Source organism: Aulostomus chinensis, chromosome 14 (genome assembly GCF_037954235.1).
Source record: "Aulostomus chinensis isolate RoL2024-O1b breed Wild chromosome 14, RoL_Achi_v1.0, whole genome shotgun sequence".
Lineage (NCBI taxonomy): Eukaryota > Metazoa > Chordata > Actinopteri > Syngnathiformes > Aulostomidae > Aulostomus > Aulostomus chinensis.
In genome coordinates this window covers 16,113,972-16,129,331 of record NC_141333.1, presented here as the reverse complement: position 1 = coordinate 16,129,331, position 15,360 = coordinate 16,113,972, and the positions used below count along the sequence as shown (strand labels likewise).

Here is a 15,360-nt window from a genome sequence, read left to right as displayed (position 1 = left end):
TAAAACTGTTTCCCTCCGTGCTCGTACTTGGCACATGGCCTCAGTAATACTAGGTTACACTGGCTACATTACAAAGATGATCTATGTCGCGGTTGCTTTTACAGCCATTACATTCCAGACTCACGCGTCCTCCCGTCCTTAGTATAATTGTTACAGACATAATACTAATAAAACAGGACTGAAAAGGCCCTTCTGGGTGAGACTTTACAGCTGTTGTTTTAACAGACCACAGCATCGAATGGCTTTTTGGGAAATGTTCATTCAGGCCGTTTTTGGCTGCAATGTGAACTACGCTGCCGTGTAGAACAAGTTGCCTATTAGTAGCCTAGATTTGTGTATTGTTTGTTTGGTACATGGTGTAATATGCTGAATTTTTTTTATGTTGAACTGTGGGAAAACAAATCCAGGCTAAACACCAAACAAGACGCTTGAAGGCCAGTGAGAGATGGGAAATGAGGGGGAGGGTTCTTGGAAACGAAATAGCAGGAGTTGACAGAAACGTTTGGGCAAAATGATGATGTCACTTGAGATTTGTCTTTGCATACACAGTTTGGAGTATGAGCTAAGTGGGAGGGCAAGGTGACTTGTTTCCTAGCCTTGGAAAAGCAGCCAAGCTGGCAGTGTAGGAGGGGGAAGCCCTGGACCCAGCCTGTCTGCCTGCCTGCCTGCGGCCTCCGACTGGCCTTGCATTTCATCAGGTTATTGAGGTTACAGGATGTGGCCACTGTTCTTCTTGACTACATGCTTTTTGATGGTAGGGGTCAGAAGCATAAAGTGAAAATGTAATAACATGAAAACAAAATAATTTCTCTGAACAATTAATGGCCCAACGGCTTTTTCATAAACTGAAAGAAACTTTTGGGGGAACTGATATTGTCAGACACCTCACTATTAGCGATTATCAATGTTTTGGGTTTTCTTTTGTTTTTTGAAGCATCAAATCCTTTTTCATGTGACAATTGAATTATTACATTTTTAACATGAAAAACTGTATTAATTTTTCATGTATTTGAATACCAATGATACACTTTGCCAAGTGGGTGAATCCTTTGGCCAGTTCAAAATCTCTTCAAGACAAGCTTTTGGATGTCAGTGGGTCAAATAAAAATTCTAATTGTGTTTTGAATGTGCAATCATTCAGTTCCTCTGCATCAAGTAGTAATCTTCCAAGAGGGAATCTTGATTCCTCTAAGAACCAATATTTCCCCCAACCCCCTGGGATGTTAGGGGTGTGAAGTTGGCTAGAATTCCTCAGTGACAGCAGGTCAGTTTGTCAGCTGTTGTCCACAATAGAACAGTAGCTGGAAACAATGTGAATTATTGGAGACATGTCTCTGTCCATACTTAAATACAGACATTTCACCCTGGTGCTGACAACTGTCTTTGATTTGAGAGGCAACAAATGTTAGCTGCATCCTCTTAAAATATTCTCTTAAGCATACGAATAAATGAAGGTTGTTTTGGGGTTTGTTTGTTTTTCAAACATAGTGCTGCCTGCTTCACCCATGTGCAACGGTCATTGATTGCACTTTTGAAATTAGAATTTGTCACTAATAGTAAAGAGTAAACCCTCTGAAGATAGAAGGTAGGCAGGCTTTTATCAGTACATATTACCAGTGTTACTCTTAATTTGGAGAATTTTTGCGAAGGCAACGGATGATTAGAATTACATGTATATTCGTCTTATGTGTTGCATTATAAAAGCAGTTACATCTCAACTGCTTCAAGAAGTACTTTTTTAAGAAGGGGGTGTGGCAGGATGCTTCAAATTTCTCATCTCAGATAAAATACATCACCAGCGACAGATTATTTAATAAAATTGTGTGTGGTTCATACTTAAAACTGTTTGTTTACATTAAGTAACTGCAGTTGGAGGGCTTTGTTAGATTTGCTTTTCATCACAATTTTGATGTGACGTAAAAAGAATTCAGTTAATCTGAAAAAAATGTTGTTTGGAGGTTTAATAGTTATTATCATTTAGATGTTTTATAGTTTATTATTATACTGTCCAAAGGAACTGAGTTTGGTTGTGATTGATTGCAACTGAGCGTTTAATTCAATTCAGTCAATTGTTTTTCTACTTCACAGAATCATAAGAGGAGACAAACCTTTTACACCACAAAACTGCCCCTGCTTCCACTTGTAAATTGAGAGAGGAGTGGGGAGGGGAACAGGCAGATCAGCGGAGGAACTTCTGTAGAAGAGGGACATGTGAAAGACTGCTTGTTTAAAAACACAAGGTCGCCAAGTGACTGGAAAAAACATGTGCATCGTCTTTCATATATCCTTCTTTGTATTTGTGTGTACACAGATTTTTTTCACTGGGTATTTCCAGAAATGTATGAAATTAAGATATGAATCAGATTTCATTCACTGAATGCAAGTGTGAAAAAAACTGTAGAAAACAAAGAAATATGTAGATGTATATATGTGTGCGTGTGTGCATATGTGTGTGTGTGTGTATATATGTATACATACATACATACATACATACATAAAAACACACACACACACACATATATGTGTGTGTGTGTGTTTTTACCTGTGGCAGAAAGGAGAGCATGTGAGTGAGGCAGGATTAGGATTTCTTTTCTTTTTTGTTCACTGTGTGCTGTAGCAGGGGCCAGATTAGCATCGGGGCAGTTGGAATTCAAACCTTATCTCTGCTTGGCAGGGCCAAGTCTTAGGAATAGATGAACTGGCCGTGGGTACAGGCCTGCTGCAGGACAAACACTGCTGCCTCTGTTACGCTGTTTGTTTTTGTTTACTCTTCTTAACAACTCAGTGAGCATGGTACTGAGGTCGGCCTTAGCTTGGTTAACACTAACCTGCTGCAGTTTTCTGTTTTGTTTTGTTTTTTGTTTTTTTCTGTGTCAGAGCTGTTGGTCCTCTGCTACAATATCACTGCATCATTACAGTGCTCGCAAATGGACGTGCTACATGTGCTTTTCAATGTGCCTTGTAGGTTTTCCTCAAAAGCCCAAGAGAGGAATGATTTTTATACCTAAAAATAATTCACATATTTACAGAAAAAAAAACTTAACTCAGAGCTTGTTCCAGCTTTAATGTAAAGTAGCAAATTGAAGGCATTAAAGTTTTTAAGGGGTTTCTTAACTGTGCCCAGTCTGTGCATGTGTTATATTTAAGTGGGTACTCATGACATATTGTTATAAATTCAACATACTTGGGATTCTATCGATGCAAAACACAATCTGGCAACCTGTCTTCCAGACAACAAATAAGTAAATGGTTACAAAACTGACCTGTGAGACCACATAGTAATCCAATACTCGATAAATGATCTGCCATTGTTACACTGACAAAAGTCCAGATGATCCAATCAAGTAAAATATTTTGTCCGAAACAGCATATGCTGTTTAGCATCATAAAATGCATGTGTCCATGAGCTTATCTCTGTGTTTCCACTATTATGTGTCTGTGGAATGATGCCTCTGGTGACACAGTGTCCCCTTTCAGAGCCTTGTTGTTCACTCATCTGTCCTCAGCCAGATGAGCCAAGAAAGGAGGGCGGAGAGAAAGGAGGGAGACATAGAATATGACGGGAGAGGAAGGAAGACTCACAGCTGACGAGAATAACAAACAAAACAGAAAAAGGAAAAGTGGAAGAAAGTGATACAATATGAGTTATGGAGAGGTGCCGTTATTTTGTAGGGGCTTTCCCGATCCACCTTTCTGTCACCCAAAAGCAGTTTTTCAGCTCAGCCAATCAAAAGGGTAGAACAAGTCTGGAGAGCCTGTTTCAGGCACATGCCTGATCTTGCCCCCAGGAAGAACAGAAACACATATATACACACACACTCGCTGCACACAAAGAGAAAGGTAGGCTGAAAGTGCTGAAGAGAGAGCTATCACCAACACTGATAAGCTGAGCTCCTCTAAAATAACCCATCTTTCCAAAGCCATTTCAGTTGCACTGTGTATATATGTATGTGTGTGTGTGTGTGTGTGTAATATCTGTAATAGCTAGCAGGTCGTTACGGCAGAAGTCTTCTCAGCATTAATCAGTAGCAACATATTGTTGAACTGAGTAAGCATCACAACAAATCATTTATCTGAGTGGGTTTGACTTTGAGTCCTTGCTGTGTCATCAAATTCCTCTTCTGCAAGTGTTGTGTTCATGTAACGAAAGCCGTCGTAGCCCAGTAAAATGACAGGTTGTTACAGAAATGTGCAGGGTAACCAAACATTTCTGGTAATTATGTTATTTAAAGGAGAAGTGTGTAAGATCTTGTGACATCTAGTGGCTGAATTGCCTCCTTTAAGAGAGTCTGCAGTGGGATCAAAATCAGGAACCTTTTTTTGGCAAATACAATTAATACAATTATTGCTGTGATGGCCAGTGGCAAATATTTGCTGTCAATACATATGTTTCTGTACTCATCCTTTGTACATACTGACAAACATGTCATCTTTATGTCTAAAACTTTCGGAGAGGTGCAAAAATCATATATTTACCGCTTTGTAGTGACAGCAATACTGGACTAACACAAATATCACTTACTCATAATTTTGCATCAGGCCTGTACTGACACATCAATACAGGTTGAAGTTGGTCACTTTTAATATGAGTGCAGGTATATTGTGCATCCTTAATCAATATAATGCTGAAATATCTTGGTCCAAACTCCATTCAGAAATCAAGCATTTTAAATCGTATTTGCTTGTATGTTTTGCAGACTGACCTCTAAAACCAATACTTAAATGTGTACCAAGTATGGGAATATAGTTTAAAACTTCTCCTCCTCAGTTTCTGTAAACTAGCTTTTTTCCTTGTCCCATTGTTCCTCTGTACCCTCTGTGTGTGTATTTAGTCAACATCGTAAACCAAAATAGAAAAACTAGCTTGGATAGACTACAGAAATGAGCAGAAGGAGCACACCAAAATGCAGACGTGGTAGTTTATCCATTTTGGGCTTCTGTAGCTGCAAAATGGTATCCTGTGTGGAAGGCAACCCCCTGTCTATGAAATAAATGGCTCATTATAAGCAAATGAAGAAAAAAAAAATTAGATGTTATATTATAGGTATTGTATTTCATTTCAACCAAAATATCCCACTAATATCCTACACACTGCTTGTTATGCTAATTCAACACGACAGCCCCTCTTGTTGAATTTATGGCTACTTCATACTAAATTCTTATGCGCATCCATAGTACAGCAACACACACATTGAGAAAGAACAAAGTAATAATCAAATTTTCCAAAAAACATTTTCTGTCTAGCTTGTTGTTCTGCTCTTCCTATCACCAAATCTCCCCACAACCATGTTTAAAATTGTCACAGGGTCCAAACGGGTGCCTGTATGAGGCTAAAGAACATGGCATGCTAATGGTTCCAAAAGGATATGAATAGAGGCGACTGGAAGGCAGCCATGGCTGAAACGACACACGTGCAGACAGAGCAGAGCACTCTTAATATGCCCAACCCTCGCTCTCTATTTTACATGCTGACTCTCAAACATGTGTGCAGTTTGAAGGGTTAAGCTTCTAGTCTTGATCGTGTGCAGTACTTGCTGGACACCAAAATGAACTTATAATATCAGTTTTACCCATCAGTTGTTACTTCTCACCGTTTTTACTTCTTATCATCATCATTCCTATGCTACGCAGCCACTGTGCTTTGTCTGATAGATGTTGCTTTTTCTTGTCTCGTGGAATTTGATGGTGAAGGGATGAAGTAACTTCATTATCCTCTCTTTCTGTGCCCTCAGGACCTGTCCTGCATTGATGACCTCTCCACAAACTCTTTGTTTTCCTCTCCGGCTGACTCACTGTCGGAGTATGCTGATGCCCAGTCCTTCATCAGCACAGATAACCTGGACACGGTGCCCACCCTCTGGGATGTCAACACTAGTACCACCACCACACCAGCACAGAGCCAGCTGGAGGTCAGTAGCAGGCACACACACACACACACACACACACATTGCCACACTAACAGCTCATCGTACAGCTAGAACATTAAACCAATGAGTCTGAATCTACACGTGTGTCCTCTCATTAATGGTGGTGACCAGACACCAAGCAAGGTTTCAGATGATCACTTCCTCTTGTTGTGTAAACACTTGCCCTACTGGAAATCACTGGACCATATGGTTGTCTCTCAGCTGGGACTTTGATGGTGTAGCTGGGTTCATGTTTGTTCTTGTGAAAATACACAAAGTCCAAATAATCCACGCTAAACCCGAGGCTTTAGTACACTCCGTGCATTTTGTAGGACAGGACATTGACACATTACCCTGGGAGAAATTTCTCCTTTCTGACACATTTGCCTTTTTTTTTTTTTTACAATTTCTATCAAGTTTTTTTTTAATCATCAGGGGTATATCCACATTTAGTTGAAGTTTCAAAAGACACACATGTACGCAGGTATGTGCAGTGGGAAAGGGGTATTGTTTAAGTGTAAGTCCTGTATGGGCCAGCAAAACACCTTAAAGTCTAGCTGGAGAAACCCTGAAAAGTTGGGCTCTGCAGTTATGTCTGGAACACATGAAAAGGTGAAGCACTGCCTTTGACGGTACCCTGCCAATTCCAGTCAGAAGCACTGTTAAAACATCCTCTCTGCAAAGACATTTTGCAAGTGCATCCTCCTGTTTTCATTTAATTGCTGTTATTGAGTCCATTTCAGCAGTAAATGAACTTACAGCTATGTTCATTCAACTAATGTTACTTCTTTTTTCTTGTTACTGCCAACTTCGCCTGCTTTGTTCTGCCAGTTGTCATCAAGGAAGAGAACTTATAGGGAGCTACATTACTGTCAGGTGGTGGAAGAGCAGTTAGAATATAGTTCTGACTGGTTTGATATCTTTGCCTTTAGAAAGGAAGGGTTCCAGACATAGCTGAAGAGCTAAACTTTTGAGCCGGTGAAATACAGATTGTCTCACCAGGCTATCTTTAGTCCATCTCACCATAGGAAAGGTTTTTAGTCAGTTGAGATTTGGTGACGGCAAAAGTCGTGGCATAGGATCGTTTCCACACCCTCACTCCCTCCGTTGACAAGGGTCCCTCCAGTCGCATTTTTCCTCTGTCATTTGTTAGTCTTTTACCCTCAACTGCATATCTTATGTTTTTGATGCGCTGTGCAAATTCATCTTTCTGATCAGTGGACACTTAATGGTTCAGTGTCATCAACTAACACTAGCTCTGTGCTTCCACTTAGCATTTCAGTTGTAAACTGGAGGGATACGATGGCTGCTGAGTGAGCAATCAGTAACACTTGAACACCATACATCTCTCCAACTTCAACTGTTTTCCCAAGCATTTATTCTCAGTGTTCCTGTAACATCAAGTTCATTTGTTAAACCTCAAACCATTTAAAATTGACAGAAAGGAATATTTGCAATTTGGATGGACTTCTTGTCATGCAGCTCATATTTATTATGTCTTGATCAGATTTTGTTTTTCACTCATGCAAATGTCTTGTTCACAACGTCCGTAAAAAAAAAAAAAAAAAAATTTAAATTGAATGATCTTAATTATATGAAACCCAACTAGATTTAAATTTCAGCCAGCGCACCCCAGGAGATTTGATCACGTGGAAACCCATGTGACTGACCACAATAGTTGCACGTTGGCACTAGATAAAAATGTTCAAACAGTCTTCGACTTTTGACCGTGGCGCGTCAGTGCTACCACAAAATATTGTCTGAGATTAGGAGAGAAAAAGTACATTTATGTCCCCTTCCCTTTTCTGAAAGCCTTTTATGTTGTCCTTTTTGTTCTGCCCTCATTTCAACCGTACTTTTCCCTGACACAGAAGTTAGGCTTCATCTGCCTTTTATTGTTTTTGTCACTGGCTTCTCACAGCCAGACAACAAATTGCTTCGCCCCCCCCCCCCCCCCCCTTTAGTCCAGCTCTAAAAGACATTATAGTGTGCCCACAACCCCCCCAAATGGATATACAAACAAATGATTACTCATGCTTGTGTTTCTATTTTCTCATGAATTTAGAAATGTGTTGATTTGAGTTTGTATTATTTCATTTATGTTTTGTTGACAGCTGAAAGACACCAGCAGGTTTCATGGCTTGGCCAGTTTGGATGATATAACAGCTATTATCAGCACCCCACCTTTAGGAGGATTTCAGGTAGCCGCACCAACCTGTCCAATCTGAAACCAAAACTCGCACTTGAACTACATCAGTCCTATCTGCGTCAGTTCCTGCATAGTTACGCTTGTTATAACATTTGTAACCGATGTTGTGCAGCAATCCAGTAAAACCGAGGTTGTTCAGTGTCTGTGTATAACTTGCCACTAATCTAAAAGTGAAGGCCACATTTTGACACTGCATGTTTCTGTGTTACCACAGATGATTTAAGCATTGCTTCACATTGCATACGTTTTACATTCTGCAAACTCCATTTCACAAAGACGATCACATTACTGCTTACATTTTATTAGGATCTGAATGACTAGAGGCAGGACCCTTTAAATTTCTCTGATGGGACTAATCCGAAGTCGCCTGAATATGCACAATAACAAAAATCTTTCAAAGCTCAGCTGGTTTACGCATCTTTCATTTTTGCATGGGTTAATATTCTTCTTTAAGCAGAAGCAGTGCAACTTGTTCTGTGCTAAAATCTTGCTCTCTGCTCGCCTGTTTTCAGCTACAGTTTCTTCACTTTAACCTGCTAAATCAAAAAATTAAAAAACCCCAAAAAGCGCTCATGCTGGGAACGGCCTTAACACTAAAGTCTCTCTGGTGTTACCAGGCTCCAAGAACCCAGTCAGCACCTGAGGAGGAAGAGGAAGCTGAGGAAGAGGATTCAGAAGAACTGGGTCATGTAGACACATACGCTGAGTACAGACCCTCCAAATGTAGGCCACTAGACTGAAAGTCAACATCCAGCCATACTTTCATTATTACAACTTTTCATACTTTTTGCTTTTTTTTTTTTTGTCCATACAGCTTTAAATGTTTGTTTAAAAAAAAAAATCCTTCTTAAAACCCTCCTTTTCCTCTCTTCAGCCACTATAGGAATTTCTCATCCTGACATAGTAGTGGAGACCAGCACGCTATCCAGTGTCCCTCCTCCTGACATCACATACACGCTGTCTATCCCTGAGTCAACGATTAATAGTGGCCTGCTGTCTGCTCTGCAGTTAGAAGCCATCATCTATGCCTGCCAGGTAAATGCAGTCACAGATGCACTCCATAAATTCATTTATTCATTTTAAAACTGTTCTGACTCTGCATTATTGCCCCCCCCAGCAACACGAGGTGATCCTACAGAACAACCAGAGAGCAGGCTTCCTGATTGGTGATGGGGCAGGCGTCGGAAAGGGACGTACTGTGGCAGGAATCATCCTGGAGAATTACCTGAAGGGAAGAAAAAAAGCACTATGGTAAGACATGAGCTGTTACAGACAGTGATGACATCCATTCCTCCACTGTCACTCATTCAAAGATCACAACGCCAGTGTGAAACCTAGATAACAACCATAGATTAATCTGTATGTCATCTTTTGGGGCCAAGCAGTGAAGCTACATTGGAGTCCCATGTGTGCTAGAAAAATAAAAATTCCTGTTCTTTGTAAAATTTGGCATATACAGTGTTCAAAGTTATCGGATGGATTTTTGCTTTCATACCTTCAAAGCTGCCAAACAGGAAGTTATCTTGGCAATCTTAAGGCACAAATGATTAACTAGTCAAGATACTCTGTATCTACGTAGACTCCTTGGCGGAGGTATGTGCTTTGTAGTGATTCATGTGACTGTCTTCACAAGTGTGGTTATTTTGTCAGGTGACATTTCAAAAGATCCCACACAGAATGTGAGCTGATACCGCATTAACACATCTAGTTTAGGTCATTTGACATAAAACTTATAACATGATCATATAGTTGCCATGGTGACTATGCCCTGGTGGACTGCTTGGCCCCCTCATTGCTGCTTGTAGCTATTCTTGATTTGCATAATTATAATTTGTTTTCAGCTGTATGCCAGGATATTTTGAGCATGTGCGGGCAAGTTTATGCAGAAGCTCACTGAATTACTAATTCTACTGTTCCTACCCTCAGGTTCAGCATATCCAATGACCTGAAATTTGATGCAGAGAGAGATCTCAAAGACATAGATGCGCCGACTATTCCTGTTCATGCCTTAAACAAAGTGAGTCCAGGTGGAATTAGTGTTTATGGAGTAGACAGTTCTTGGCTCAAATGCACTTCATAAGCATTCATGCAGAAAATGCAAACTGAGCAAGCCATATTTGGTGACTGTGTGACTGTTTTACAGATTAAGTATGGAGACACAGCTACCTCAGAAGGAGTCCTCTTTGCAACGTACGCTGCGCTGATTGGGGAGAGCCAGGCAGGAGGGCAGCACCGGACAAGAATTAAACAGATCTTGGACTGGTGCAAGCCAGATTTTGATGGCGTTGTATCCTTTTATGTGATCAATATAACACAAAATCTATCTACAGAGCTTGTAGAGACATGGGGGGGAAAAAATAGCAATTTCTATTTCTAGGGAAGTTTTGGGAAAAACAAAACAAAACTGATAATCCATGTGCCGCTCCTTGTGATCTCCTGTTGTTTGCCCTTGACATCACCTAATTTAAGATTATTTTTGACGAATGCCACAAAGCCAAGAATGCTACATCAACAAAGATGGGCAAGGCAGTGCTTGATCTTCAAAACAAGCTGCCGAGGGCCAGAGTGGTGTATGCCAGTGCCACAGGTAGACTGCCACAGAATAAACCCTCATACATCCATTCAATGCAACATAACACAAGACAGCACAACAGAGGGGTTTTGAAATATACATTTGTTCCAGGTGCCTCTGAGCCAAAGAACATGATCTACATGAGCCGCCTGGGAATCTGGGGTGAGGGCACACCCTTCAGAACCTTTGATGACTTCCTGCATGCCATCGAGAAGAGGTTTGTTGGGTGACACGTTGGAGGATTTCTCTGTGAAGCATTTTGTCTGCTGAATCCTTTCAATCAAGTGGATACATATCTTGAAATTGCAGTGCCAAATGGAAAAATCCTTTCACTTGGGATGCAGTTATGGCTGGTTGATCAATGATTGCAACATGTTGAATAATTTATATGCTGTTTGTATACAGAGGTGTTGGCGCCATGGAGATAGTTGCCATGGATATGAAAGTGAGCGGGATGTACATTGCTAGACAGCTGAGTTTCTCAGGGGTGTCTTTCCGTATTGAAGAGATCGGACTGGACAGTGATTTCAAACTGGTCTACAATAAAGCTGCCAAACTGGTGAGTTTCATGCTCATCACATATAAGCTGTGATTCTCATTTTTGCATGTGCTCGTCTCGTAGACAAGTGAGACAAAAGAAAAAGTGTATCTAACACAGATATTCAATTATTAGAAATACAGCATGTAATTTTTCTACTTCTTTTTATCTGTCTCCAGTGGGCCGAAGCACTGCAAGTCTTCATGCGTGCAGCTGACGAACTGGGCCTGGTCAGCAGGAAGTCTCTGTGGGGGCAGTTCTGGTCATCTCACCAGCGCTTTTTCAAATACCTCTGTATCGCTGCCAAGGTCCGCTGCCTAGTGGAGCTGGCCCAGAAAGAGCTGGAGGCTGGAAGGGTCAGCACAAACACACTCTGTGTATATATTTAATCTAAAAGACTACAAATGACTCATCGGAAGATCCAAGCAGGAAATAAAAGTCTCCATATATTGCATGAGTGGGAAAATTTGCTAAGGTCAAACCAAATTATTGTACTGAATTCTATGGTGTGCAGTTGTTTGCTCTGTCTGCATAGGAAAAGGAGTGAAAATTGTACCTCATATTGTTTTTGAGTCGAGAATAGGAAGTACCATCATACCGCCTGAATGAATGTTTACCTCTTCTAACAAAGCAGACCTCGTTGGTTGTTCATGACTATCTGTATCTCTCCACCCCAGTGCATTGTCATCGGCCTGCAGTCCACTGGAGAGTCGCGAACCAGAGAAGTCCTGGATGAGAATGACGGGCATCTAGACAGATTTGTTTCTGCAGCAGAGTAAGTAAGAATAGAAGGCTTTGACTGTTTATCGATTTGACATTTCTGTTCATTTGTGACTTCCAAGCATTTTAAGTATGAAATACTGAAAGTAAAATTGAGAGAGTTGGGCCAACTGCTTGTTATTTTGACCATTGCTGGGATTACTGTTATGGAGGCAGTGGAGAGACAGGCCCTTAGTATTTACATCTCAATACGATGATCCCATATTTGATATATGAAATCTATGAACTGTCCACACCCTCTCCTGTCCCTCCTCTTCCTTTCTTCAAAAGTTGAGAAACTTGGAAGAATTTGACATTGCACCACCAGACATTCAGAGTGTGGTTTGAGTTTTTTTTAAGAAAGATGGAAGACACTGCTGCAAAAACGTTTATGCAAACAGCAGTGAAATACAGTCACTAATCTCCCGACCCACATCCAGAGACGCCATAGAGTCGCTGTGGGAGCGCGAGCAGCGAAATTGAAAATATTCCTCCACACCCTACCTCCTCTGCATGGTCAAATTCTCTCACCAAAACCACAAAGCTCTTCATATAAGTTTCCCTTTTTCTCACTGACAATATTATAAACAGTTTTGAAGTTTGTTTACAGATTCTCGTTTGCTTGTAAGATGTTAACACCACTGTTATGTCCCTATCTATGGCTCCTATCTATGGCTCCTCCTTTCTCTTTATTTTATCACCGCATTTACTAAGTCTTTCTGGATTTCGCCTTTAAAGAATGTGCACTGCAACAGGAGGCTGAATCCCGAGTTGTTTTGGAAATTACAATTTGTTAAAGTCAGAACTACATTCAGGACAGGATTGGTCGATTTGGTTGTTTATGTTTTAAATAAACCCAAAGAGAAGAACATGTTTGTCCACTTCGATTTTGATAAGAGTAAACTAAACTTAACTCTTGAAAAAATGTCCCTTTTAAGGTACATTTCAAACATGAAAAAAAAAAGTGAAGTTAATCTCATTCAGCTATGGATATTAATACATTTAAATTCATTTAATATTTTGATCGTTTGACGTCCCACAGAAATTACATAATGTCTTGGCACACATTAATTTTAAGTGCTTGTCATTGGAGATTAATTAAACCAGGCAATATTGTCAGTTATTAGCAGCAGTTTAATTAACAAGTCACTCATCCGAGGAGAAAGGAAGAGAACGATAATGCAAATCCTGTGTGCTGTGAACTCTTTTGACCTCAAACCTCTTGGCAGACATGCCTGAATGTCTGAGGAGATTATATCACATATTACATGCTCATCTGCCTGTCAACAAGCTGACAGTGATACTGAGGCCAAATCAGAAATATACAGTTTTTAAGTGTCAAAACTACCATGTGTATTTTAACTTTCTCCTCCTTTTTCTTTTCACCTTCTTTCTTTCAGGGGAGTATTCCAGTCTCTTGTAACAAAACATTTCCCTTCTGAGAAACAGAGAAGAGAGAAGGCACCCGGGAATAAGAGAAAACGTAAGCAGCATGTAAATGTAACACCATGTCAGACATTTGCCATGGGGCCTTAGCTAGTAGTTAATAGAGTGGTATTTGTTCGCATAACAACATAAATATGTGTGTTGTATCTGTTTGGATACAATCTCCCATCCTTGATTAAGACAGAATTGCCTTTTTTTCATTTGGTGTCTATTTTAAAGCCTCTTATCATTTCAGTAAACAGCAGTCATTGAGCTGTTCTAGTTTCTCACTGTCATGTCGTGGCCACTTGTCAGGTAAACCTCGAGGTCGCCACCCTAAGGTACCCAAGCACACAGTGGATAGTGGCGGAGTCATCAACATCAGTGACGACAGCAGTAGTGACTCTGATGGCATGGATACAGACTCCAACTCCTCGCCAGACTCCCTGTTAGACAATGATGATGTCATCTTTGTGAACCACACTAGCTGCCAGACAGGTAGGGGCTTTTTTAAAATATATAAATATACATATATATATATTCATACGTAATTTCTGTTGTCGTTAATGTCTGAGAGGTTGAAGATATTTTCTGAAGGCCATCAAAACAGCTGCATGTCTAGACAGAGAAATTACACTCCACTCAGACTTGTTAGTTTTGCCTGCTTGAGTTGTTGTCCTCTCTGATATGTTTTCACAGTCAGGATAGAGGAGATGAAGCAGGGTCTCCTCAACAAAATATCCGAGCTGGGAAAAGAACTACCTCTCAATACCTTGGATGAACTCATTGATAGGTTCGGAGGACCAGACAAAGTCTCAGAGGTAAGGGACACTCCACCACTTCTAAATGTGGGTTTTGGGTGGCATTCGTATTATTTTTATGTGTCAGGATGTATGAATCTCTTCACATCTTCTCCCATAGATGACTGGTCGTAAGGGTCGTGTGGTGCGACGTCCTGACGGCTGCGTCCGCTATGAGTCCCGGGCTGAGCAGGGTCTTACCATCGACCATATCAACATCAAGGAGAAAGACCGCTTCATGAGTGGAGAGAAGGTGAAATGCCTCTAAACAATCAATCCTGAAAAGATTTGCACTACTTTTTACAATCTCATCATTAATCCGAACCTCTGTCTGTCTCTCTCTCTCTCTCAGTTGGTGGCCATTATCTCGGAGGCAGCCAGCTCTGGGATTTCCCTGCAGGCAGACAAGCGAGTGAAAAATCAGAGACGCAGGGTCCATATGACCTTGGAGCTGCCGTGGAGCGCAGACAGGGCCATTCAGCAGTTTGGTGAGTCAGATCAAATTTATTTACAATGAGACTTCCAAAAGAAACAGCACAGTAGTGCTTGAGAATATAGATTGATATTATTATACAACTATACGGTTTCATATATTGTATCTGCAGCTGTGTTACAGGGGACTACAGCATTTGTGATCTTGTGTCTTAGTTTAATCAGCATTTATTTTTCTCAATGAAGTGATTTTTTTTCTTTCTTTCTCTGCATTTATTACGATAGTGGGTAAAAAAATATGAGCTCTGCACTTAACTGAGTATTCAGTATAAACACAGTAGTCCCTCTTGACACATCCTGGCTACATCTCTCCCACTGTTTCCTCAAGATTACCAAATTAGGACAGTTTTCTCACTGAAAAACCACTGGCGATACAAGCTTGTGAATGCATTCATTTATTTCACACAGATTGTCCTTAAAATTTGACCTCTCATCCTCAAAACTGTTGCAAATATTGGCCGGTTATTTATTGTTAGGTCTTTAGAAGCAAGGCACCAAGATTAGACAGATAAATCTCTGCCTCCCCTGTTCATTATTTATATGCAGTAATCTCCTACACACACATGCGCGCACGCGCGCACATAATACCATCACAAGAGCTGATGATTTCATTGTTTGCACTAATTAGCTAACTGCTTCAGTATTTCGTTCTATTAACA

The 15,360-nt window shown here is 40.5% G+C and overlaps 1 protein-coding gene across 4 annotated transcripts in view; it reads left to right on the top strand.

Moving 5' to 3' along the window:
• sbno2b (strawberry notch homolog 2b) overlaps positions 1-15,360 on the top strand; it is a 57,373-nt gene that overhangs the window by 30,573 nt on the left and 11,440 nt on the right. For 3 of the 4 annotated variants that reach the window (XM_086223620.1, XM_086223623.1, XM_086223625.1), the window contains 17 exons: positions 5,733-5,909; positions 8,021-8,107; positions 8,733-8,838; positions 8,990-9,150; positions 9,233-9,366; positions 10,042-10,132; positions 10,259-10,402; positions 10,585-10,702; positions 10,799-10,904; positions 11,093-11,246; positions 11,405-11,581; positions 11,903-12,000; positions 13,385-13,467; positions 13,725-13,907; positions 14,109-14,230; positions 14,331-14,462; positions 14,562-14,697. In XM_086223620.1, the coding sequence (XP_086079746.1) occupies positions 5,733-5,909; positions 8,021-8,107; positions 8,733-8,838; positions 8,990-9,150; positions 9,233-9,366; positions 10,042-10,132; positions 10,259-10,402; positions 10,585-10,702; positions 10,799-10,904; positions 11,093-11,246; positions 11,405-11,581; positions 11,903-12,000; positions 13,385-13,467; positions 13,725-13,907; positions 14,109-14,230; positions 14,331-14,462; positions 14,562-14,697 (2,209 nt within the window). The remainder of the gene's footprint in view (positions 1-5,732; positions 5,910-8,020; positions 8,108-8,732; positions 8,839-8,989; positions 9,151-9,232; positions 9,367-10,041; positions 10,133-10,258; positions 10,403-10,584; positions 10,703-10,798; positions 10,905-11,092; positions 11,247-11,404; positions 11,582-11,902; positions 12,001-13,384; positions 13,468-13,724; positions 13,908-14,108; positions 14,231-14,330; positions 14,463-14,561; positions 14,698-15,360) is intronic. The other variant, XM_086223624.1, reaches the window with a different exon arrangement.